Source organism: Xiphophorus maculatus, chromosome 3 (assembly GCF_002775205.1).
Source record: "Xiphophorus maculatus strain JP 163 A chromosome 3, X_maculatus-5.0-male, whole genome shotgun sequence".
NCBI classification, from domain to species: domain Eukaryota; kingdom Metazoa; phylum Chordata; class Actinopteri; order Cyprinodontiformes; family Poeciliidae; genus Xiphophorus; species Xiphophorus maculatus.
This window is the reverse complement of record NC_036445.1, coordinates 16969454-16996492: the sequence shown is the minus strand read 5'-3', so window position 1 is coordinate 16996492 and position 27039 is coordinate 16969454. Positions and strand designations below refer to the sequence as shown.

Below are 27039 nucleotides of genomic sequence, written 5' to 3'. Positions count from 1 at the left end.
ATGATGCAGCAAGACGTGTAATTTAAATACTTCTGTTAATTATTGTGGTATTAATTATGGTCAGCACACATCACAACTCCCCTTCCATTTCCTGCAAACTCTTGCATACTGTTGGCATGCAGGGGGAGATGCATTGCCTTTGAAACATGATACACCACCATTTACTGCCACCAGTGTAGCAGCAATATTGCAAAACTAATATTGCAATGACAATTATAATTTAATTCGATATACTGTGCAGCTCTCCCGCTTAGCTAAAGTTGTCCATATCTACAGTCTGAGCAATAATTACGTTTGTGACTAATGAGGCTAGATGAGAATCTTTGCTTATGTTGTCACCGCCGAGTTTCTGATGGACATTTATTACAAAAATAACTCACTTTTAAATCACTGCAGTAATGAACTTGTTTACTAAGTACAATATTTATACTCAATTGACATAAACACTGACTGCTTGGGAGAGATGCCTGTAAAAAACCTTTCCTGACTAAGATTGAGTCAAACACTCCAGATTGGTTTGACTTGAGACAAAGGATGAATATATATATATATGTATATATATATAAAAACAGATTTTTAAAAAATATATATATTCATCTGGTAAGCACGGTGGAGGTTCTTCAATGCTGTGGGTCTGTTTCTCTTCCAAAGGTCATGAGGTGGCTGTTGAAGTACCGCGACATTTTGGAAAAAACTTTGATGGCTTCAGCTGAAATGTAGGATTATTATCAAGTCCAAATCTATTTTCTTCCATGGACATCCCCGTCCCGATTTAAATACTGTGAGAAAACTTATGTTGGGAGAACAGAGAGAGCGCAAGAAAGAATCCAAAGACTTTGGATTCTCTAGAGCAGGAGTGTCTAAAGAGTGGCTCAGGGGCCATTTGTGGCCCTTGAAATGATTTTGTTCAACTCCTGACCACAAGTCAAGAATGCTAAAGAATTTGGCCGTCAAAATAGAAAACAATTTATGCCCCCAGAAGTGTGGAAATCCTGTTTTTCTTTTAAAAAGTCAACAGTCTTTTGTATGTTTTGGATCTTCAATGATTTACAGATTTCATAAAAGTTTATATTGTTGAGCAGGTAAGACTAAAAAAAATAATAAATCCCAATAAACTAATGTTTAAATTTTTTTCATTTAGTGAACTTTATGGCCTACCAGTAATTACAATTTTCCAGTTTTGGCCCTTGGAGTAAAAGGTTTGGACACCACTGCTCTACTGTAGAGAAACGAAAGGTCAAACCTTGTGAAGTGTTAAAGGATACTATGTGTACTAATGTTATTAGAATATTACTATCTAATACACAAAAATGTGTTAACACTGATATCACCTCCTAACAGGGGGCGGCATTAGTATAACCAACAGTGGTGCCCATAATTGTTCTAACGGTGGTTTTGTTAGAACAAATCATTTAGTCCTATGGGATTTTTTCCCCCACACCAATGAATAAATATATGAGGTGCAGAGGACACTACAAGTTACTTCACCACTTCCACATTCATACAAACACAAAAAACCCCATATAAAATTAAAAACTAGTTTGACTATTGCTGAAGTCAGAAATCAGATTGTCTTCTGACGAAGCGTTCAGAACGCTGTGGTTGATTAGCCAAACATGGCCGACGTGTAAACAACAGAGACGTGGAGCGCAGCTTCAGATGATCAGTGAGTTTGTGTGCGACAAGGCGGGGGTTAAAATGAGGACAGCAGACAGTGTGCATCTCATTTATTGTCTCCCATTCACACGTTCCCTCAGAGGAGGCAGAGCAGCGTACCATTATCCCATAATTTACAAAACATAAATTAAAGCTGTTTGCATATGAACCGTTACTGATGTACACATCCAACCCGCTGTGGCATATTTACAAAGGAATCTCCCCTTGCCTTTAAAATTGCTTGTTTAGTCAGTTCACGGTCTTCACGTCCTTCTTGCCTGTACAGAAAGATCATTAGTCTTTGCATAACAAAGCAGGACTGAACTCTGGTAGAAGAAAGAGAGAGGCTTCTTCCTTTAGCTCTACTTACACTCAAAGTCAGAGCTTATTCGAACCAGGAACAAAAAGGTGGATATCAAAACAACTTTAAGTTGTTTAACATTCATATTCATGTATTTTCTACGAAAAAAAAACAAACAAAAACAGCTGGTTCAGCATCTACAGAGACGGGAAAGGTTCCTTGATTTACCGAGCCAGCCGTCGCAACTCGGCTCAGAACGATCCGCGGACCAGAAACGCAACATACACAGAACAGTGGGAAGTTGCATCTCCGTTTCTCAAATACACGTAATCGTCTCTGCACACAAACAAGGACGCCGTTTCAAGCATTCTTATTGAATCGAACCTCCTGCCAACTCCAAATGACCAAAACACTGATGCTCTTTGAGCCTGCTGAGCAGTCATCTCTCTCTAATTTATAGGAGAAAAGCCAAAGTGCCTCTGCTCCTCTGGGTTTCACATTTTAAAAATCTTCTCGCCGTTTTTCCGATTGTATTTTGCAGCTTCTCAAAACGAAACAAACAAAAGATTTATAATAATAATACTTGTTCTACCTGCTCGGAGCCACAGCACCTTTTCTTAACAAACAAGAATCCAACATCTGGGACAATAAATCCAATCTGTAAACTGTACAATGTTAAGAAGCCTTAAAGGCGCCTGCATGTTTTCAAGATTCTGTAAACAAAACAACTCGGGTTAATAAATCTTCATGGTGCCTTAAAATGCTCTCCCAAGCTGGCCGTCGTAGAGAAAGAGGGGCGAGACGCTACACCTTCCAGACAAAGGCTTTCTCTTCTCTTCCCTCTCGTAGCTGCACCACTGCAGAGAAACTAATTGGCCTTGTTCTAGTTGATTTTCTTCTCTTCTATTTAACAAAAGGTCCGATCTGAGACTTGAGTCGAGACCGGCGTGGAGGGAGAGATTCCCCCTGCAGTCGGGTCTCACTCTTCGTCAGCGTTCTTCAGCATGAGGATGGAGTTGTAGATCTTCAAAGCCGGTCCCAGCTTGATGGACAGGATCTTAACGATGTCTGCCTGGGTGAGAAGCAGGAAGGCCTCGCCATCTATTTGCTAGAAAGAGAACAAAAAAAATTGCTTTTGTTATTTTTTTTCCAACTTCAGTAATTGTATATTTTGAATCAGCTTGAATGAAGGCTTGTGTTCAGATGTATAAACATGTAAACCTGAATTTGCAAATATTAATGTGGACAAGAATGTAAACCTTAAAGGGAACCTATTGTGAAAAAAAAATCACATTTTGTATAAAGTTCATCTTATTAGCAAGAGATATTTAATTAAATGTTTTTAATTATAGTTAAAATGCTTGAAACTGCGTAAATTAGCAACAGCATGCAAACTAACAAAGAACCCCAAACACCAGATGACACATCTTTGCCAGTAATAATTAAATATTAAACAAACTGAGTCAACACAATAAATTATGGCTGCAGAGTTGCTGTATTAGAGTCCTTGTCCCAATCTGCTTCATAAAAACTAACCTGGAAGCCACTTCCTTTTTGTGTGAGCAGAAAAACAGAAGCCTCTCACTGGACTGACCTCCCATGTTAATTTAATTATCCTCATTTAAGTATCATTTGTTTAAATCAACAGTAACAGTTTAGTCAGTTCGATTTTGAAGTGTACAGAAAAAGAGATTGCGTCTACATTTCATTTTATTTCATTAAGCTGCTTGACTTTAAAAAGTTGAATATATTGGTTGTTATCTGTAATGACCAGGTGTTAGTTGAACCTCTAATCGTAGGAAACAAAGGGAAGTGCTCACCTCTGTTTTAAAAGTAGCAGCGTGCTCTTTACATCCTGGGAGTCCTTTGACAAAACCGGCCACCTAGTGGACAAAGACACCAAGACAAAAATCATCTTGACCAGTGCAGACTGCGACTCGTTCTGTAAAAATACATCGATCACAGTTCTGAGCCTGATCGCCAAGCTCTGCTTTTTGTGAAGCCTGACATTCTGACTTTAGCTTGGTTTGGTTACATTTCTCTTTAAGAAATATGATATAAGACGACAGAAGAAGAACATTCACAATAGATTCCTTGGTGCCATGAGCTGTCATCAATTATTTATCCTAAGTGTAAGGGCAACATCACGCAGCATGTGTGAGAGAGCAGTAGCTGTGAAACAGGATTTTAATGAAAAGGACAAAGTCGACATTTTATTAGAAATTAGCCTGGTTATCAAGGCTTGGATTATAAAACAGCGCTCTGGGTGAGTCCTGGAACCATTAGACAATGGAAATTTCGTTGAATTCTGTTCAATGACAATAAATGCTATCTATCTATCTATCTATCTATCTATCTATCTATCTATCTATCTATCTATCTATCTATGTCCTCAGCATACAAAAACGTACTACGGCGTCCTGCTAATTACTTGATTCAGAGACGCATCTAAAAGTTGAAGGACATCGGCCCAGAGAATTTAGAAATGTATTTTAACTTTGAGATGCTGAAAAAGCTGCTAACGCTTTCAAATCCACCATGTTCAATAAGAAACAGAGGTTAAAAGCTCTAAAGAAAAAAATTAGGCAACATTGTAGCCTTCCCGTTATATAAAACTACTGTATAAAAGCTGATACATCTTGGGATGTTTCAAATGTCTTCTTGCATCCCTGATATCGTAAGTTATTACAAATTCAAACACCTCTTGGTAACCTTCCAGGCAGAGAAGGTGATCAGAAAAGCTCTTTCTTGAGTATCCATTCACTGTTGCCGTTCATCTGAACAGCCGGTTGTGTTCATGTTGGATCAGTGAATGAGGAGCATGTCTGTTTTTAATGTGTTAAACAGTGTGTAGGCATGTCTGACCTCCTCAGCGCTCCAAGTGGCCACTCTCTTGGCAGTCAGTCCCAGGACCTCGGGCAGCAGCTGGCAGTGTTTGTCCCAGCAAAGAGCCACTCTGTGCGGGGGGGAGGCGGAGATGCCGGGGGGGAACACTGACTCGTGTAGTGCTTGCTGGAGTGAGATGGTTTCTGGAGACGCTGCAGACGGAGAACAAAGGAGCAGTCAGTGGGATGCAGCACCGAGGTGCCTGCTTTATAGTATAGAGCTCCCCCACTTACATTTCCCATCACTAATCTCATCCTTGACATAGTGCATTTTTAGATACTTGGGCAGTGGAGCCATTCTGAAAAAAACAACAAAAACAAAAAAACCCATAAAAGTTTAGATGATAGTTTTGGCCGGAAAGCGTCGCGCTGATGAGTCCCACCTTTTAGGCCTCGTTCCATTGTGGCTTTGCTCGTTGGCTCCACCTAGTGGCTCTGACTGGTTGTTGCATTCTGAATGCTCCGCTTCCACAGGCGCTGGTTTCCTAGCAACAGATACTATAGTTCAGATACAAATCCTTTCAAATATTCCTATAAATACATGATTGAAAACACAATATGAGTGTAGAGGTGAACAAGCAAAAACATACATATATATATTTTGAAACGTTTTCTAGAAATAAGTTTAAATCTATTCAAGCCTCCAACCTTTTACCACCGCTGTGATTTTCATGAGTTTTTAAGTGAATTGCTTTTGATTCTTGTGAAAACATTGTTTTCAGGAGCAGACCTGCTCTGAGGATCCAGGAGCGGCTCGCTCTGTGCCGGCGCCACTGTGGTCTGGGTTGGATTGTTCGAGTGCGGGTCGGGACGTCGCCCCCGTGCCGGAGGCCCGCTGAGGACGAGAGGTCGCTCTCCACCGAGACGATCTGGCAACAAGCCCTCCTTGTTCAGGTTCACCTCAGAGTAAGGGCAGCTCACCTGGCTGCACACAGGAGGAAGAGCTAAACGTTTTATACGGGCAGAAAACAGCCATTTGGATGTATTTTACATTTCTGGCAACAAACATCCTGCAACAAATAGGAGGTGGAGGCTGCCATTATCACTTTGATTCTCACAAACACAGAGAGCAGCAACACATTTAGATCGCGAGCCACCCACACAAATATTATTGACATCTGAGAACAAAGTCCCCTGTCCTCTTTTTACACCATTACTAAATATGATGAAAGCAGGAGGGTATTTTTCGGGTTTACAGGGGAGCGGCAGTTCAGTTTAACGAAACATAGAGCAATTGAAACAAAGAACATATATTTCCTGCAGTAAGGCAGGAGGGAGTGGATGAATTACTGTAAACAGAGCTCCTGCATGCTTTTCCAGGCCAAATTTTCATACTTTTGCAGACTGGCTAGAGGAAGCTAAACCTAAACATGAGCAACTAACGTGTAGTGTGTCCCATAGCGAGGTCCCCTTATGTGTCCAACCCCGTTGCATCCTGGGGTGGGACAGCCTTGTCCCGGGGCAGGCAATAAATCACTTGTGCCTGAAATAAACAAACACAAGGCAGCATTAACGCAATGCTGTGGGGATTTCTGCAAACTCATTTATTGAAGTTTAGCATGAAAAGGCAGGCTGAGTTAAAGCATGTCTTACTGTTGGGGTGCTGTAATGGGTGTCCAGTTTTCTGACACCATCCGACTGGGTGCAGATCTGGGCAATCTGTCTCAACCCAGTAGTCGTAATCCATATTCCAGCCATCAAAGTGGATCTACATGAGAGGAGGAAGGAGAATAAATATGAATTGTGTAAGAAAAGCAGAAAGGGAGTTTGAAAAATGCCTCTGGAGACATTTCATACCTTCAGTCGGTGGTCCTCTGTGTCCGCTATGGTAGCTACACGGATGAGCATGGGATTCCTCTTATCAACGGCTTCCACTTTCATCCCAACCTGGAAGCCATGAGGAGGTCGCTGCAAAGATAAAATGGGTTCAAAACCGTAAAAAATTAAGATGAAGAACAAAATAGAGAAAACTGGACATTTTCTGGACATTAGTGAAACAGTCAGCTTTGTTTTCAACTCAAGACATAAAGATTATTTTAGCGGCACAGAAACCACAACATGCATCTCCAGCAGAGAGTAATAAAAATGCAACAGTGACCATAAGTTAAATCCTTATTGGTGTTTTGTGTCTGCAGAGACCAGATATGAAGCTACAAAAATATTTTAGGCAGCATTGCCTCTTTGGTCTAAGAGACAAAACAAAAATACAGTAAATATGAGTGAACCAGTCGCACCGGTTTGAAAGCTCTTGCAGGAGCAGCTTGTGCTCCCGCTTCCTCCATGTACTTTTCCCATGAGAAATTCTTGGGATCTTTATGTTCTAAGAAGAAGAAACTTTGAATTATTGGTGGAATTTCTCACTTTTAATACCTTGTTAAAAAAAACAAAAAAACACACCTTACAGGACACCAAAGATTACACATTATTTACACAGTGCATTTATGAATGAGCGACATGCACAATTCAATTTAGTTACAGACTCTATCATTTTGTTGCCATTTATCTGTGATAACAGTAAGATATTAGTAATGTTTGTTGCATGAAAACTAGCCAGAAGCGTCTTACCGGGTGGAGTTATTAGAGTCAACTGAGCTTCTTCACAGAAACCAACAGGATGTATGTACGGACTGCTGGCATCACACCTTACATAGTAAAAACAAGCAGTATAGCAACATAAATATGATTTTATATACAGATATTTAAAAACCAAAAGATTTGGACATTTATGCATGTTTATCCACATAATCCCACAATAGAGGTAGAAAATAGTGAGGGGGATACAGAAAGCGTCAGCGTGCAGAGAGGGAAATAACCCTGGGTAATAAACTTCCTACCAATAATCGTGTGTGTCATCCAGGCTGTCAAAATGAATCAGAAGGCGGTTGTCGACAACAGCAGCGATTGTTGCAACACAGATCTGCGAGGGGTTCTTCCTGTCGGCTGCCTCCAGTTTCATCCCAGCTCTAAATCCAGATGGAGTCACAGACTACAACCAGAACAACAACGAGGATTAAATGAATTACAACACAGTCAGGGTGAATCAGATTATGTAGTGGTGCATCGTTTGTGTAGGACTCACTGTGTTGAGGCTCTTAAAAAGATGTTTTGGAGCCAGTTGGCCTCTGCAGTTTTTCACATACGTACTCCAGTTAAACTCTCCTTCTTTACAGCCTACAGTGACGTAGACAAATCCATACAGTTGGTTTTTAGAAAAGATTGTCTCCAATCTCATGTAAAATAAATAATCATGTTTGGGATTACCTTTAGGCAGTAATAACTTGTGTCCATTCTTCTCACACCACCCGGCTGGTTTCAGATCCCACGAGTCAGCATTAGCCCAGAAGTCGTAGCATTCAGGGTAACCATCGAAGTGGAGTCTGACTCTGTAACCTTGGATCTGTAACACAACATGAAAACAGTCTGTGAGGATGAAATTTCTGATTTCTGAAAAAGAAAGACAAGATATTATCTGTATTCTGACCTCTGCAACAGTGAGCACACAAAAGAGAGACGGGTGAGATGGATCAAGACCTTCGAGCTTCATTCCAACCTTAAAACTGTTCCTGCTTTGAGGAAACGATTGGTGCTGCAAGGCAAATACACAACGCCATTAGATTGGATAAATAAGACACCACATTAAAACAAAAACAAAAATTTAAATAAAGTGATGGTAAAATTACAGTTTGTACCTCTTTGAAAAGTTTCACAGGTGCAGCAATAGTTCGCCCCTCCTCCAGGTAAGCCGGCCAGCTCCATGCCCGCTTCTTATTGGGCGTGGCAGGCACTGACATTAAAACAAACACAAATATGACATATAACTGATGTTTGACTGGGTTCCTAAACATTTGTCATGCCAGAGTGGTTCATTTTTGATGTATGGAGAGTTCTCAGTCTGTTTTAGCACATTTTAAAAGTTTAAAACGGAAAATTTGATAATGAATTATAGCATTTAGAAATAAAAAAAATGTAACCTGAAAAAACACACATGGATGAATGTAAAAAAATTTAAAGAATTTGTATTGATGTCTGGAAAGAAACATATTTTCTTTTTTTCATACGTATTCATGGATGGATAAAAGTTATAGAAAAGATGGGAAATGTTGGTCTCATTTTTCCCTTTAGAGTTACTAAGATTATATACAAGTGTAAATCTCCCTACATTTTCATTATTCTCAATGACTTTTAGTATTTGTTCAAGGTTAAGTTTCAATTATTTTTGTTACTCTCATTTATTTGTGTAACTTTATTTATTTCTTCATTTCAGTGTAACCTACCAAGTTTGGCCATTTTGGCTCCCCTCCTGCCTTTGGTAGACTTAGCCTTTTCCTATCAAAAAAGTAAAGTAAAACAACTTCTATAAAAACATAGATAACCAATAATTGACTAAATTTCAAGGTGATGTTCACGCTGTTGTCCTCACCTCTGGTTCTTCTTGATTGTCATCCTCTTCATCACCAGAATCCATGTAGATCTTCCTCTTTTTCCGAACACGTTTCCCCAGTCGCTCACCCTCCACTGCCTGACTGTCACGGGCTTCTGCTGGAGAAGATCTGCAAAAAACAAAAAATGTAAAAAATAAAAAAATAAGAAAGCTCACATCAAACAATACCAGAAGGCAGCACTGAGAAAATCTTGCATATATTTATTTTTACCTGCCGCTTGAAGGCTGAACACAAGAGCTACAGTATTTTCCCTCTATAAGGGCGTTCCTAGAAACGGGTCCACCACAGGACCGACACCTTAACAGCTCCCCGTTTGGACCCGGATCTGTACCAGAAGTAGCTTTAACCCTGGGGCCAACCTCCATGCCAGGGTCCCCCTCTGAAAACAAGAGCACAGCCCCAGAAGCTCAAACACTTGTAATATAAGAGGGTCTAAACTGAAAGATTTATGTTACTGAATAGAAGGGGATTCTGAAGAGTTAAATAATTCACATTCTTTACAATGTCAGTGATTAACGGAGACCGTCGTACCTTTAGCTTGAGATGAGCCCGGTTTGCTCCGATTGACCAGAGCTGTGGCCGTGCTGGCCTGTGACTGGACTTCGGGTGGAGGGGTGGGAGTGTGAGACGGCACTGGGTTCAAGGTCTCACGATTAGCCTCTGCCTCCTGCCCTTTGACCTCTACGTCTGTGACAATCTCAAGGGTACCAAACTCTGTCATGCGGAACTGAAACGAGGAGAGAAATGAGCAGATATACCAATCAGGACTTGCATCCATGCTCCAGATTCTTTTATCTCCTGTTCAGATCCTGGGAAAACCAGATAATTATGTAAAGCAAAATTATTTCTCTGCATTTAAACTAAGATTTACAATAAAGTATTCATAACCCTTAAACTTTTTTGCTTTTTGTTAAAACTACAAACTGCTATGTATTTTAATTTTGATATTATGTGATAAACATGCACACAGCAGAGAAGTGGAAAGAAAACAAAGAATAGAATAGTAACACACATTTAGACCCCTTTTATTCTAGTTGCCCTAAATTGGATCCAGTGCAGCCAGTCACCTCCAGGCGCCAACTGATTAAAAAATACTGATGACCTGTGTGTAAATGAATACCAGTATAAATCCAGCTCTTCTTTTTCTCAAATGTTTGTTAGAAAACATTAGTAAAAAAAAAAAAAAACTGCATTCTGTAGACCTAAAAACACAGCTAACAGGTCAGGGAAATATTGAGACGTTTAAAGCAGGGTTAATTTATTAAAGAATGTCTTAATCTTTGAACATCCCAAGAAAAGACTGCAACAGACTTGGAACTGGCATGGAGGTTCACTTTCCAATAGGAAGACAACTCCACACATACAGCCAAAACCACAGAGCATTACTTTAAAGCATATTTTGTGTTAGAAAGACCCAATCAAAGTCCAGACATAAATGCAGTAGAGAATCTGAGGTAAGATTTATAATTGCACATTCACTGTTGTTCCCCATCCAGTCTGACCGAGCTTGTGCAATTTTGCAAAGAAGAATGAGGAAAGCTTTTAGGTTTTACATGCACAAAGCTGGCAGAAAAATACTCCAAAAAGGCTTGCAGTCGTTACTACAGCAAAGGCATGATAGGTTTTAGTGATGAATAGAAAAGCATGCCACACTTTACAGATTTTCCCTTTCATTCACAATTATCCACTATTTTGTGTTGGTCTATTAAAAAAGATACCAATGTAATCCTTTGACCTTAGTGGTTACAAAATCTGAAACAGAGGAGCGATTACTTTTGAACGGCACTATATTTGATTAAAAGCAAGACCAAAGAAAAACGTGTACCCTGATATCACTGCCTGGAAGTGTAGCAATACCATCCTTCCAGTCCAGAGCTCCCATCATGTCAAACTCAGCTCCCTGGGAGGGTCCATCACTGGGTGGAGTGTCAGTCATTCCCACTCCTCTGATATGACCTACCTGGAAAGCCATAATATCCACAGAAGAGCAAACACTTGAATCCTATAGCTATGAGTAGTCTGTACATTTATTTAAACTATCGATGTTTTTTTTTATTTGCAGTGAGGCGGTCGGTGTTATGTTTTTGTCTTCTCAAATACCAAAACGCAGATTCAACCTGCGCTTGTAAACAGTGATACCCAACATCACCACTAGATGGCGAGTGCGTGCAGGCTTGCAATGGTACACCATGCACTTCTGTTTCAGACAAAACACTCAATAATAATATTGTTTTGCCGGTCAACTAACGGGCAAATACACAAACAAACGACCTCATTAGGATAAACGTTTGTTAACACCATTGACAAACAAGGGAAAATACGTCTCAACTTGGAGTTAATCACAAAAGTTCGTCTTTTCCTTGTTTTAACGGTATCTCTTAAAAACCAGAGTTTGCCTGGTTGCAAGCAAGCGAAATGGCAATTTGTTCATCGATTTCACAAAGAACACTATTTTCTGCACCGACTGTCCAAACTTAAAAGCGTTTAAAAACGCATGTTATTACGATTAAACGTTTTAGTCCTGACGCATGTTCAACACTGAATTAATGTCCTATTTTCTGTTTGCAACGCCGTCACAACCATGTGCAAAGTAAACAACAGTGAGGGTTAATGTGTCCTGTTTGAGTTTTGACGTTGCAATTGATGCATCAGTTTTATACCAGCTATAAATAAAGTGTATGTAAGAGCGCCCATGATTAGCATTCGCCCTATACAAAATGGCGGAGCATAGGAAGAGGCCACCAACATGTTTAAACTATGTTAATTACTCAAGTTGCCCATTTAAACTAATCATGCGAGGTCCCTTCGCGTCAAACAAAAGCTAAGGCTGGCTATGTAATTTCCTGACCGAGTGTTTTCATTGAGTCTGCCCGTTTTTCTTCACTTTCTCCTTGTCACGGAATGTCAGCCCAGGTTGCTACGGTAGCTAGCTGAAGCTAACCGTCAGCTAGCGCCGGTGTTGTGCCGTAGAAAGCACCCCTGCCGTCAAAACAGACCCCAGTTTTAAGACGCATATTTGCACCAATAAATCAGATGGAAGTGACTGGGAAATGTTTTCTCACCTCGCCACCACTATATTTATTTGATTGTATTTGTGAAAATAAATGCCCCAAAATGCGGTTCTAAACGGTGGATGCGTTTGACGGCTGGGGCGCTTTTTTCGGCACAACACCGCTCCGTAGAAATGAACGGACGACTGCTAAACAGCTAGCCGTAGCATTGTGACTGGATGCAGCCAGATAAGGACAATCTGTAATAAATAAGTTTCCCGGTTAATAACTATCTGAAAATGCCGATATTTCAAGGAATATCACAAAAGCATAAACAATAAAACTACGCTGCTGTTATGAGATTTGACAATGTTGCCCGATTAATTTCTTCAATAGAAACTTAAAAAAAACGATTTATTCACGCCGTTTTAAATCAAAGTGGAAATAACGCGAACAAACGCCAACTAGTCAATCTTAGATCGGGTTTTAAATTTTTTCCTCACGTTAACAGAGATTTAAAAAAAAAAAAAAAGAATTAACGGTCGTTTTGTTTAGAAAAATTGTGGAACTCACCTCGTTTCTGTTTTAACTCTTATTTAGAGCTGGATAAGACCGATGCGCATGCGCGTGAGATGCGGCTGCCTGACAAGTTTGGGTCTCGGGAAAAGTTCAGCTCGCTGTCGGTAGGCCTGCCGTTTGCTCGCAGCACGCCCCAAAACTCGGTTCGGGACTGATTTAAAGGACACTAGGAGCCTTAGTGGGGCTCGAACTTCCCCGTTGCTCTCGAACAGGCGTTTAAAGTATATCCCTCTCTCCTCCTTCCCCCACTGTCAGAAGTAGGAGTGTGGGTATCCACGGAGCGCAGACAGGGGCTGCAGCGGCTCCATTATAACCGCTGGAGAGCGTTTGGTTCCTGCATGGTGAAAACGTTCGTTTGCATCTCTGCTTTCAACACTCCACCTCCGTTAAACGGCATATTTATACGAGTGTGGTCCACGGCATACGGAAACACGTTGTCACACCAGCGTGCTAACACACAACAGTCTGACGTGAAGTGGTGTTTCTTGCCTTAACAGATTGAACACATTGTAACACAAGAGTCCAGACTGGCTTTAGCCGAACAGTGTTGCTGGCAGCAGTTTGCGTCACAACAATAAAACGAAGCCATGGTGTAAAAAAAAACAACAAAAAAAACCCCGAGTTTAACCACGCATATTGTACGAATTAATGCGCAATACGTTTTGTGGTTGTAATGTGTTTTTATTTGTGGTTTAATGCACACCGCGTGTCGTCTTATTTTGAGGCAAGACACTGGAGACGTGGATTCAATGCTTCTGACATACTTGAACTGTATGGATTAACAGAAGTCCTCCTCCGTACGCGAATATTAAATTATAGTGGTTTATGGTCAAGTCTTGCCCAATTCACCACGCCATACCGACGTTACGTTGCTCCCTGCTTCCGCGTTTCATAACCACGTTCTGAAATCATTGCATGCCCATTTATTTATTTATTTATTTATTTATTTATTTATTTATTTATTTATTTATTTTCAGCTCTTTGTCATTCCGCACCTTTGCGGTGTTAGAATGTGCACCTATTTCATCCCTGCAGACATTAAGTAATAAAATATAATTTACTGATTGCCTGCTGGACTCCTGTGAATATTTAATAATATCTTCCAACAGGAGATCGCCCAGAGTTGAGCAGTTTTAAGGCTGGGGTGTTAATCTCAAGTTAGCAGGCCCTAATTTAGATCAACAAAATAAATGGTTATATAATCCCCGCACAAAGTTATCAGTAAATCCGATTTAATATTTTATTTTTTATGACTCATGTATTTCTTGAAAATAAATACACTTCCCCAACTTCAAAAGTGGATTCTTTACTGTCTAAAAAATTACGAATAGGACAGTGTGACATGTCAACAAGTGGGTGCAAACTGAGGAGGAAGTGAATTCACCTGGAGGAAGGTTCAGCAAACGGATTTTAATCAAAACGTAGGGTACGAAACGACCAAACAACCCCACAAAAGTTACGAAGTGGCGTTACCAAAGATGGCGGCAGGGGAATAATGGACAGCAGTAGAAATGTTCTCTCCCACCACCTCCACCCATGGTTAGACAGTATTATACATATTTTAAGTTTGAATTCTGCATTTATTTATTTATGTATTTATTTAACGATCTATTCATCTGCTTAGCTTGCTTTCAACGCAGAGAAACATCTGGCCTCAGAACTGCTTCTTTACCCGAAGACGTGGTGTACGAAATGACCACATATGCAAAGTTCCGAAATGGCGACGAAATGAGTTCATCTCCTTGGACGTAAAAGCGGCGGCGGACGCTGCTCCGTGTTTTGTGATCGTTTGGTCGCTAGATGGCGCAAGTGTCCCAGCTTCCTTGGGATTAGCGGCAGATTGCAGCTTGCATCCCTTTTGCGTTACATCATCAAGTGGCTTCAAAGCTGCAAACCATGAAATGGCATTCAAAGGCAAAGCGGTCGACTCAAAGGTAAGCGGCAATAGATTGTGATGTGCTGCTGTTTGCACTAAAGCAATCCGCGGGAGCGTCTCTGTGGCGAATGATGTGTTGTAAAACCAGCTAGTCGTGGTGTGGATGCCACACGCTTCACTGTGTCACGTTCCGATTTTCTCATGCATGATTCAGCAGCTGGTCAGAAAGCTCCCTGCTCGCCTATAACGTGGATCCCACACTAACATTTTAATACTGTGCATGTTCAGCTTCAGGTTTTGTTGACTGGTGGCGCATCCTGTCTTTCTGTCCCCGCAGACCGTGCTGCTCAATCTGCTGCTGTGCCTGCTCATATTTTACTCCCTTTTCTACATGATCGGGAGTGTGTGCTTCGGTGCTTTCAGGTGAGTAGAAATTTCCCACGCATGCGCACAAGCACAAGCGCAGGAATTAACAATGCCCAGCAACGCGGTTACTAACACGCAGAGCGAGCGACCCTGATCTTGCAGGGGGGACGTTTTTCAAACGCAGATAGCAGCGAGATAATTAAATATCGGCAATTTTCAAATGAAATCAATGCTCAGTTTTTTTTAAAGGCGTATCCTATATCTTGCTAGAAGTAGTTTAGTTAAAATTACACAAATTAAACCGTGTCGGAAGTCTTTTGATGCCTTACTTGACTCATAAATGTGTTTTATGTTTCATTTCATCTTACATTTCTATATGAATTGCCTGATTGTCAAGAATCGTACAATGTCTTCTACTAAATTAATCTTTTATTCCAGGTTTTGGATAATCTCACACTGAACATGTGAAGGGAAAACATCCATTTGCAAACATAGTTTTCAACGTAGGGGATTAAATATAACCCTAAGAAATAACTGTTTATAACAAAATAACCATATGGAAACATTATCAGTAGCCCGGTGGTTAATACTTTCTACCATACATTTTTTGATAACAGGACATCATTTAGCCTCATTGTGTAACATTTCACAAGGTTGAAACATAGAGTTTCTTTAACTATTCCTTTAACAGTGTTTTATGTAGATCACTGATCCCGTTAAAAGAGCCAAATACAAGCATTTTTAATTTGCTGGTCAAGTCCACCTGACTTTTATTTAAATCCTGTATATTTCAAATAATTCACAATACAATAAAATCTAAGAATTTTCCAAGGGTGTTTGGAACATGAGGTATTTTATCAGCATTTTTATTCTTTTTTTCTCAAACCAGACTGACCTGGAGTTTTTACTTCAGGCTTATTGACAAAAACAAACAGTCCCAGTTAAAGCAAACTCCACATGTTTATGTTTCGGATGGTAAGACAGAAAAGAACATCTTTAGGCACCATTCACAAACAGATAGCTGGAATGTAAACAGCATTTAATAATTATTATGGAGACTTGGTTTCCCCTGAATGCAAGCTTTGGATATTTTGTAACTCCCTTGACATCGAGCGGTAGCTCCTCACCCAGCTGAGTGACAAGTTCCTTAAAGAAATATCTTTTTGTATTATGTCACATTTATACCCCAAGGAGACAGAAAGTCATGCATTATTGAACACAAATTCCTACAAAGTCTTATAAATGTATAGAATTAAAATACATGCTTTATTTCCATTTAAAGTAAAATGAATGTTATGTATCAAAATTTTTGCCATAGATTGTTTTTACTTCTGAGTAAGTGTTCTAAAATTATGGTTTATTATTATTCTTTTGAATCTGAGATCATGCTACTGCAAGAAAATATGAATACTCCTTTTAGACATCTTTATCCGTAGTGCCACCAATAAGTGTGGCTAACATTTCACTTCCAAGGAACCAGAACATTAAAGGGAGGTTTTAAAACTGTTTTTCAGGCTTTCTGAATAGGTTAGAGTTTTACGCCTTTAATAGAGGCTGTCCCTCTTATTCATTTGCAAACTGGGCCTTAATATCACCATTAATTACATTTGGATTGTTTTTAGGCCTGACGTTTTCTATTTAATCCTCCACTTGTTCTCCTTCCACACAAAGCAAAATATGCTTTTATGGTCAAGTAAAAGAAATAGGAGAAACAGCAGCCAAAGTCAAAAGAGAAACTTTAAAAATACTTTAATGATATCCACTTCAAAAGATAACAGGAAAGTCTGACTAATAAGAAATTTGTGCACAATTCTACTGATATCCATTTGCTTTTTAGGTTTAGACAATGATAAAAACATGAGTCTTTTGCTCTAACAGCTGATGTTTCCTTATGTAGGTTGGATCAGTTTGACGGGCTGATTCCATTCGATTTTAAAACTGAACCTGCTGAGTCTAACTCCAAATACCTGGGTGAGCATATCCCATACACAGTGTGATCAGCAGCACTGATTGTCAGCTTTCTACAGGTAACATATTTCATCACTTTACTTGTGTCCTCCAGTCAACCTCCTCTCCTTGGAGCTGACCTACTTTTGTAGTGGCATACTGTTTGCTGCAGTGGTGAAGAGGCGGGTTTGGGACTACGCCCTCACTGTCACACTTCTTCATGTCATGATCACCAGCCTGGGTGAGCAGAACAGCACATCTACATTTGTGCACAGCAAAATGACCAAATCTGCAGTGTAACTGCATGATTTGCCTCTCCGTTGCAGTGATGTTGGAGTTTCCTACAGTTTGGCAGTGGTGGCTGGCTTTAGGTAAGCTAACATCAATGGCAACCATCAATAATGAGTTTATTCTTTATTCATTCTCTGTGTCCCTTTTTCCACAGTTAGCGGCTTGTTTTTGATGATTTGCAATGGTCAGCTGATTGCTTACTTCACATGTCAGAGTGAGCAGAGCTACGCCACCTTCAGCTACTACTGACAAGCTGGAAAGGCAAAAAATTAGGATAACATCAGCTCATTTAAATTATTCTGTTAAAAAGGTTAAACTTGTGTTTATATACATTTACTACACACAGAGTGATCTATTTCAAGCTTTTATTACTGTTAATTTTGATGATTATGTTTTACAGTTAATAAAAGCCCCAAATTCTGTCTCTTAGAAAATTCAAATATTACATAAAACCAGTGAAATTGATTGTTAAAATGTAAAAGACTGCTAGCAGATCCTCCAGTTTGGGGTAAGTCAACAAAGGTCATTGTTAGAGAAGCTGACTCCTGACAGACTGCTGTATCCAAGCATATCAATGGAAAGTTTAGTGGAAAGAAAATAGTAATACTAGAAAAGTAGGAAAAGGGGTGATTACAGTGAAGTCAAGTGTTTAGTGGGAGATTTACAAGACTTGGACAGTAGTTGAATTCAGAGCTTCATGATCTTCCACTGACAGAATATGGGCTACAACTGTCCTGTTCTCATGTTTAGTCACCCCCAAACCAGAAACAACAAAAACCTCCAAACTGGGCAAAAGAGAAAACCCACTGGTCTCAGCATGGACTGGTTACTGGTATTAAAGCTTCAGCTGGTAACTTTTATTAAGAAAATATGTTTTTTTTTTTTTTACATATTTGTTGAAACTGTCACCATGTTGTGACTGTATAATATGAGACTGATAATCTGTGAAAAGATCAAGCTCCTCTGCCTCCTCCCAGTGGTCCTACTGTTACCTGCAGAAATTCTCAGCTCAGTCAGAAACAACCAATCAGAACTAAGAGGAGGGGCTTAGCACTTTCAGTCATGCTTGTGTATGCGCTGCTCACACTTTCCTCCACTGCCATGTATGCTCGGGCTAGTTAGCTTAGCCACATATGATGGATAAACAGTTCCCTGAAACAGTAAGTTGTTTCTCTGCCATTAGCACATTGAGCAGTGCGTACATAAGGGTGATTGACATTGCTAAGACCCTCCTCTGGGCTCTGATTGGTTGTTTTTGACTGAGCTGTGACTTTCAGATAGCAGTACGATCACTGGGAGGAGGCAGAGGAGCTTGATTGACAATCTGAAATTCACAGCTCAGTCAAAAACAATCAGGGAAACAACAAACAACTTGCTGTTTCAGAAAACTGTTTATCTGTCATCTGTGGCTAAGCTAACTAGCCCAAGCATTCACGGCAGTGGAGGAACGTGTGAGCAGCGCATACACAAGCATGACTGAAAGTGCTAAGCCCCTCCTCTTAGCTCTAATTGGTTGTTTCTGATTGGAGTAGAGGATTTATGTAGATGGCAGTAAGACCACAGTGAGAAGGCAGAGGGGCAAACATTTTTTCACAGATTATCTGTCTCATACTGTCACAACAGAGACAGTTTTAACAAATATGTAAAAAAAAAAAAATAATTTTTAAATAAAAGTTATCAACTGCAGCTTTAAGGTTTACCAAGGCTTTAAACAGTTACAGTTTCAAAACCGCCAAAGCTTTCCATCATACTATTCTCATTGGTTATGGTTCTTTCAGTGAGATGCCAGAGAAAGTAGTGGAGTGATGGGATTTCTCTCTGGCTTTAGGGGTCACAGAAGAACAGAGTGCGCCCCTCCCCTACATGTTGCTACACACTACCAGTTAGCAGCCTAAAAAAGGTTGATTTGTTTTCCTTCACTGACAAGAAATACAAATCTGGCTATTTGGAAATGTTTCTGCTGTGATAAACACAGACAATCATGGTGAGGGTTCCTTTTGCTTGACTTATTTCATGGAGGCGACCAGTCTCTGCTTTTGTGTTAATAGTTTCCTTTCTGTCACTCGTATCCATTTTATGGATTTCATGTCTCATATTTGCCTTTTTTTACAGCGAGCCGTTGATTCTCTGTGACAGTGGTGCCTAAGTCCAGTCCTCGAGATCTACCGTCCTAAAACGTTTAGATTCCTCTCTTCTCCAGCACACATGAATCAAATGCCTCGATAACAGGCACCTGTAGAGCTAAAAGATACTGACAAGCCATTTGATTCAAGCGTGTTGAAAAGAAGGGATCTACAAGTTATGTACTTTTTCAAAAAATTCATTATTTCTGGAGCTGCTAAAATATTGTAGTTAATTTTTATTATTTTAATACTGTTGGTTGTATAATTTAAGAAAAATATGTTACCATAACCGTCCATGTTTCTTGCAACCAAGCAGACTGTCTTCCTTGTAGGGAGGGAAAGCCTTTCTGAGGCAGCTAACTAGCAGTGTGCAGAAACATGTAGGGGAGGGGAGCACTGTGTTGTTTCCTTATAACCAGAGAACAGTCCAGTCACTGCAGCGGTTTCTCTTGAATCTCAATAAAAGGACTTAAACATGGAGAAAAGTTTGACTGAAAATGTTCGCAGTTCTGACACTGTAACTGTGAAAAACCTTTGGAACAACTTGATACCGGTAACTGGGCCATGTCTAGTCCGGTTCTCGTTCTATTAGCCCAGCTAACGGATGTTTCTGACCTTGTTTCTGGTTTAGGAGTAGCTTAACACAAAGACTGATAATTGTATCTCATGTCCTGCATCTTGAAGCATTGACTCCAGTCCACACCATGTGAATCTCTCCCTAACTGTTGAACAAGCTGTTCTTCATACTTTTTTCTTCAGCTAAACTTTCCATTAATATACCTTGATACAGCACTGTGAGAGTAGTCAGCTTCCTTAGCAACAATCTTTTGTGGAGGCTGTCAGACTGTCAGCTCAGCAGTCTTCTTCATGACCGACTGTGAGTGCCCTAGTCCAGTCGTTAAGGGTTACCATCCTGCAACTTTCAGACGCATCCCTTCTCCAACACACCTGAATTAAACGAATCACCTCTGCAGAGCCGACTGACTGCTGATGAGGGAATTCAGCTTTTTGATTCAAGCGTGATGGAGCAGGGATGCATGTAAAAGTCGCAGGATTGTAACCCTTAACGACTGGACTAGGGCTCCCCTGGTGTAGAGCATGACATTACATTTCTATACAGAAAATTATTGGTCTTATGTATTTTTCTGGGAAACAGAATTTGGGGTTTTAAATATCTGTAAGCCATAAACATAAATATTTAAAATAGATCACTCTGTGTGATAAATTAGCTATATTTTCTGATATAATTCAGCTTTTTGATATTCATAAACTGTTTTTGTTTTGTTTGTCACAACACAAAGGGCAGTATGTATTTTTGCTAATAATGGAATTCAGCTGTGTGTTGTATACAAGTGCCATGTATAGAGTTTTCCTGTTACGTTTGCAATGTGCTCTGCTTCTGTCTTTAAGTATGTAATATTAAAAAAAGCCAGTAAGATAAGATGTAACTAGTGAATGTATTTATAAGTGGGACCTGTGCAATAAAGCATATAAACATTTTTTTATATAAACCAGCTCCTGGCTCTGCTATTTAGATATGAAGGACTTGAAATAGTGACCCGCCTCTCCTGTATAAATAACTCATATTGAGAAATCAGTGAAAATCTAAAAATATATCACTGTTTATTCAAAATCAACAAATGAAACATGCTGCAAATTACCATATCAGGGTTTTAATATCCCATTCAAGTACAAAAAATAGACATTACATAAAAAAATATATAACTTAATAAATATTTAAGCAATCCCACTCCAGGAGGACTTGGTGGCGTTATGAGTCTGGCTCTGCTGGGTTCATGAAGGAGAATCCAGAAAAGGTTGCGCTGGAAGCGGCTGCCTCCGTCCTGTCGTTGACGGAGGCAGGGACAGGCTGCAGTGTGAACGCAGGAGCGATGTAACACACATCACAAGGACTGGTCTAGAAAACGACAAGACAATCAGAACCAACTGGGAACTTGTTGAAATTATGTTTCTGACCATTTTCTGATTTATCCGTACCACTTTAGGGATGAATAGGGGCCGGACCTTTCTGGCTACGAGGTCGTCCCAGTTGATGGAAGCGAAGAACTGATGCTCCTTCAGCTCTTCCTGAGAAAACAGCAGAAATAAAATCCTGTGGTCATGAGCCTCTTCATTCATTCTGGATGCTCTCTGTTCTGTAAGCACTTACAATATCAAGTCTCTGGCCCAAGCGCTTGGAGATGTTTCTCTCCAACAACCCCTTCAACAGAGAGTGGGCGCCTTCAGACAAGCCGCTGGGCAGCCGTAGAGGAGAGTAGAGGATATTTTCCAACATCTCCAGTCTGCTGGAGCTGTAAAACGGAGGCTGGGAAGCAGAACAGGCGATACAGTGAATTAAAGATGCAGAAAACAGTAAGACGAAGCTTAATCCAGTGAGACTCACCAGTCCAGAGAGCATCTCAAACAGCACCGCTCCCAGTCCCCACCAGTCCACAGCCAGGCTGTATGGCTGGCCCAGCAGAACCTCTGGAGCCAGGTACTCTGGGGTCCCACAGAAGGTGTGTGTAATCCCACCTACAGCCACGCCTTCCTTACAAAGACCAAAGTCTGTGAGCATCACGTGGCCTTCGCTGTCCAGCAGGATGTTTTCTGGCTTCAGGTCTCTGCACAGAAACACATGGAGCAGAAAAGAAGTGTTCAGTAGGCCTGTCGCAATAAATCAGCTCATCGCTTGTTAAAATAAAACAAGCTCAATAATTTACATTTGCATGATTTATTGTTTTTGTCTTTTCTTTTTTTTCTACCAAAAACTGGATGACAAAAGTTTTCAGTCCGGCTCTTCCTTTTCGAAAGACAGTTTTGTTTACAGAAACTTCATAATTAATTTTATTTGTTGTTTTGTTTATTTCTGATATTTAAAATATCTTTCAGTTGCAGTTTTAAATGTTCAATAGAAACTTTGAGTTTTCAGAATGTGTTCTTCAATTATTATGCCGTTTTAATATATTACTTGAAAATGGTCTAAAAACAACATTATTATTATTTATTGCAATAACTTCAGGGACAATTTAACATCCAGCAAAATTTGTTGATGTGAAAGGCCTATTGTTTAGTAAATAAAATATCTCTAAGTCAATCATTTTCGTTGTAGGCCCTAGATTTCTCATAAGACCTTCAATTACCTCTAGATAACATTCATTAGCTTCATAATTTGAAATTTTGTTCATTCTATGATGCTTTCACTTACATATTTTTCTAATTTTTGAGAAACACTTTGGTGACATTAATTTGTTTCATGTTCTCTAGTTCTAATTGAGAAATTGAGGCAATTTTACACTTTGACAAACTTTAAAGCTCCTTATGTAGGGCAGTAAAAACCCATTCAGAGAAAGTAAGGTAGACCGTCCTGTCTCTGAAAAATGCTCTTCTGACTAAACCAGTTAGTTTCCATTGGGATATAAAAATGCATCACTTATTTATGACGAGCTCATTTACTGTGAACAAAACAACATAATTAAGGTTTGACTTGAAATCAGGGATTTCAGTAGTTTTCCTCTTATTACGTTTAATATATGAAGTAAAAACACCAACCATAGAGAATAAATGTGTATTTTAACTTGCCTAAATGTTTCAGCTAATGATTAGTTATGTTGCATAATTTATAGAAGTCTACTATTTTTTCTATAAGCTCTTTAACTGAACTTTAGCCAAACTTGCAGAGCTGCTGACAGAGTTATCCAAAGCCATGTTTCATCTGTGCACCTGTAAACAATGCTCAGAGAGTGGAGATATCCCAGCGCAGCGGCAATCTCTGCAGCGTAGAAAGCAGCTCGGGGTTCTGGAAACGAACCCTCTCTCTGCAGGTGGTAAAACAGCTGAAAGAAACACAGAAATAAAACTCTAGAGAGAATTTGTGCGACTCAATCAAACAAAGGATTTCTCTAACCCACATACCTCTCCTCCGTTTGCAAAGTCCAGGACAAAGTAGAGCGTCTTCGGCGTCTGGAAGGAGAAATGCAGCCCCACCAGGAATGGATGTTTTAGACCCTTCAGCAGCACACTCCTTTCAACCATCACATGCCTTTGCTGCAGAGACACAACCCACAGACACAGTTAGACAGAAAAACAGACACACAGATGGGCAAACAGACACAACGAAACACAGAAGGACAGACCTCTTTCCTCTTGATGATCATCTGCTTGTCCAGGACTTTAACTGCGTAGTAACCTCCTTCTTTTCTGTGTCTTGCCAGCAACACCTGTTATACATTTAATGTTTTAATTGATCATTTCACAGCTTTTATAGATAAAAACTAATATATTAATGAAAAAATAAATACCTTTCCAAAGCTTCCTGTGCCAATAACTTTGAGGTAGTCAAAGTCTGAGGGTTTCACCCTGATGAAGACAAAGACAGAAAACAGTGGTAAGTAGCAAGAAATGTATTAATGATTGTAAGACAAGTATGTAAATGGAGTGATGGTGCTACACACATAATGTGGCCACATAATAAGTTAACCCTAGTTCTTTTAAGTTTATTTGTTTTTTCTCAAAAAGCCCTCATAATAGCTAATGCCACAACCTGTGACGTGGGCTCACAAGGTTAGGAGCCAATTAGGGGACCCTCCCATGGACCTTCACTGTGCTTCTCAATTGACTGCTATAAAAGAAAGGGGTTGCTCTGTAATGTGAAGCCAAAACTTTTTCTCATGCCAAGAAAAACGCTGTGAGTGGGTGTGACTCACTGTGAGGTTTCTGCATTCACCAGGCTCTGAAAAAATAAGACAGACAGAGAGGGGAGGGATAGTCAGTCAGAAGGTGGGATTGGGTTTCATCCGCTGTCGAGGCAGCGTCTCCTAAGATTCCTCCACCAGATCTGAACTCACCGAGGCAGCTTTCTCCTGCTTCTGTCTCCTCAGCTTGCTCTGTCTCTTCAGCAGTTTCTGGGTGTCCAGGCTTCAATCGGGAGGTCAAACACAGCTAAGAGTTAAAGGGCTGGACTCAAAGTTTTTAAAAAAGAAAGTCTTATTTTCTTTGCTAACTTACTGTTGGCAGGGCTTGTGGGTGGAAACAAGTTTGTGCAAGAAATCGCTGAAGCCAACTTTCTTTTCTTTCAGCACATCTGTAAGACAGATGGACGGACGGACAGGCAGAGAGGGGGTGGGTTAGTCCATTACATAAGAATGTACTAGCTGGATTTAGTCTGATTATGTCTGGCAGCTTTTCAGAGTGAGGTCGTACTGAACATTAAACGAAATTTAATAGCTTTCTGGAGTAACTAAGTGACATCCACAAGCAATTTTGTGTTAAATTATTTTAATATTAATTTTATAAATGAAATTATTCAATATAAACTCATATTTCCTATTGAGGAATATTTTATTGAAGGCATTTTCCAAATAATTTGCGATGTTTCCTATATTGACTTTCGTAAAATAATGTCAAAATTTGCTAAACGTGATTTTGGCCACAAAAAAAAAAAAGAAAGAAAAAAGAAATTAAAGGCTTTTTTTTTTTTTTTAATTGCCACCTCTTGCTTTCAAAAGACGATTTAGGGGGGGGGGGGGGGGGGGGGGGAACACTTTTAGCACAAACTTACTTATTCCAGTATTTTAGGAAGGTGACGATATTTAGGCTAATTTTACTTTTCAATTAAGCTTAAAAATGACGACCTACCTGAGATAAATGTAACAAGCCCCTTCATTTTGGCATAAGTCAGCGGTCGCTCCTGAGTCAGAGTCATCTGGAGGAAGTTTTGTTTAAAAAATAAATTTAAATAATAAAAAAATTATTTAAAAAATAAAATTAAAAAGAGAACAAGTTCTGGTTCTGGTTTCAGACCGACCGTCCTTCTCAAACCGGACCGTCGGGACTGAAACTTCAACCGCCCTGCTGCTCAATTTAAGACCTGTGACGCATTAGGCGATGCGTTCAAGTTCCCTCGGACAACTTATAAATACACCATGCGAGGCTCAACATGAGCGCCGCTTATGGCCAGTATGAGGGACTTTCTTCTCTACAGCTGTGCTACAGGTATTACCGGTGTTGATTAAACAATTACTTGTTCTCACCAAGTATTTAAGTTTGAAAGGGAAGGCCTTCATAGCTGTGTTTTACAACATAATCGTTGCAATTAAAGCATCCTGGCAGTCGATTTTAGCACCCATGACTGAAAAAGCTCCAAAGCAGATCCATGACTGCATGGTGCCTCATGTTAGCGGTTTAAAGCAGGTGAGAAAGTAGCCTGACCCTGATATCTATCTATGCCACACTTGGCGTTAAGGACTGCCTTTCAGCATTTGGGTTAACAGGCAGCGAGTCTCTTAGATCGCTGTCAAGGAATTTTGTCCCACTCTTCTTTGCAGAAGTGTTTGAACAAAGTAATGTGACACATTTTTAAGCATGAACAGCCTGTTTAAGGTCAGAGCATCCCATTTGGATTTTAATCCAGACCCCAGAACTGTCCCTTTATTGAGCCCTACAGAGGATGTACTGATGTGCTTTATGTCATTCTCACCCAACATTTTCTGGAAGAGAAATTCAGGGTTTCATCAATTACAGCAATTCACCCAGCTCCAGAAGAAGCAGAGACTGCAGGTATCATCGTTTGTTTCAAATGCTCTGTTAGTTTTGTGCCAGGTGTGACGGGACACACACCTTCCAAAGAGTTCTTCTTTGGTCTTGTCAGTCAAATATTATCAAAATGTTTTTGTCAAATGTGAGATGGGCCTGTGGTAGGAGGATACATGGGGAAGGTTCATTACTGTGGAGTGGAGTCTCAAAACATTTGGTGCTTAGCCATGTCAAAACTAAAAAAAAATTTATTTCTTTAGTTGCTTTCTGAGAACTTTGAGCTTACTTCATGTCATCATGTAGGTTTTATTAAATCCATTTCTTTATTTTACTGGTCTGGCAGTAATCAGATCTGGATGAGAGAAGTGAAATTGAACCAGAAGACATGGCTAATCCTAGGTAAATTATACACAAATCATGTTTTTTTTTTTTATTTTTGTTTTAAACCAAATTTTATTTGATGATCTTAAACAGAAATGTATATTTTTTTAATCAAGAAAACACAAAAGCCAAATGGCTATAGCTACTATACTACTCACAAGTACTTATAGGAAGGAAGGACCCTGCATAATAGCAAACAGACAGGAGCATGTTTACTCAAATGAAGTGCTGTCATCACGTGTTGCCCTAATTTTACTGACAAGTTCAGCTTTCATGATTTGCTTCTCAGTTTCTGAATGCACCCACTAGTTTAGGGCTATTTTTGATTTCTGAAAACTGTACTACGTGTGTAAATTCCTGACAGCGCTCCAAACATGTGCTATCAGACGTCTTGTCTGTGGCACGTCTGGGAAACAGGCAGGGCCTGTTTGGATCATTACTGACCCAGTTTTAGGACTGTGATACGGTCTGATGACTGCTAACGTGTTGACTGACACTGAGTGATTTGTCAAGACAGCAATCTGATTGGACACATTTTTACTTGTATTCAGAGTGAGAATATAATTTATTGCACTTTCATACAGAATAGAGTCATATTCAATAAATTAGAATATGTGTTTTGATGAGGCTAATTGGGTATTTTTAAAAATAACATTTAAGCAGACATT

At 39.8% G+C, this 27039-nt stretch overlaps 3 protein-coding genes across 4 annotated transcripts; 1 reads left to right on the top strand and 2 right to left on the bottom strand.

Moving 5' to 3' along the window:
* Positions 1-1712: 1712 nt before the first annotated feature.
* l3mbtl3 (L3MBTL3, histone methyl-lysine binding protein) lies at positions 1713-13779 on the bottom strand. Of its 2 annotated transcripts, none has more exons than XM_014473129.2 (22): positions 12848-13779; positions 11110-11244; positions 9816-10011; positions 9495-9663; positions 9263-9392; positions 9117-9168; positions 8532-8626; positions 8324-8428; positions 8104-8239; positions 7922-8013; positions 7677-7828; positions 7408-7484; positions 7077-7162; positions 6640-6750; positions 6436-6550; positions 6226-6325; positions 5573-5767; positions 5226-5327; positions 5077-5141; positions 4823-4995; positions 3778-3840; positions 1713-3065 (listed from the first exon to the last, which is right to left on the bottom strand). In XM_014473129.2, the coding sequence occupies exons 2-22, from the start codon at positions 11218-11220 to the stop codon at positions 2937-2939; spliced, it is 2454 nt and encodes an 817-aa protein (XP_014328615.1). In that variant the 5' UTR covers positions 11221-11244; positions 12848-13779; the 3' UTR covers positions 1713-2936. The 2 variants fall into 2 exon arrangements, with proteins under 2 accessions (XP_014328615.1, XP_023187379.1); XM_023331611.1 differs by lacking the exon at positions 12848-13779 and adding an exon at positions 12133-12418.
* A 141-nt stretch (positions 13780-13920) lies between these two features.
* On the top strand, positions 13921-20053 carry LOC102219597. The gene is made up of 7 exons (XM_005810566.2): positions 13921-14392; positions 14478-14787; positions 15067-15152; positions 16993-17066; positions 17158-17283; positions 17369-17413; positions 17488-20053. The coding sequence occupies exons 1-7, from the start codon at positions 14349-14351 to the stop codon at positions 17580-17582; spliced, it is 780 nt and encodes a 259-aa protein (XP_005810623.2). The 5' UTR covers positions 13921-14348; the 3' UTR covers positions 17583-20053.
* Positions 20054-21113: 1060 nt separating this feature from the next.
* On the bottom strand, positions 21114-25300 carry LOC102224351 (serine/threonine-protein kinase Sgk1-like). The gene is made up of 12 exons (XM_005810584.2): positions 25094-25300; positions 24464-24539; positions 24304-24373; positions 24163-24188; positions 23758-23815; positions 23593-23676; positions 23372-23503; positions 23180-23292; positions 21861-22080; positions 21627-21782; positions 21455-21544; positions 21114-21374 (listed from the first exon to the last, which is right to left on the bottom strand). The coding sequence occupies exons 1-12, from the start codon at positions 25158-25160 to the stop codon at positions 21228-21230; spliced, it is 1239 nt and encodes a 412-aa protein (XP_005810641.1). The 5' UTR covers positions 25161-25300; the 3' UTR covers positions 21114-21227.
* Positions 25301-27039: the final 1739 nt, after the last annotated feature.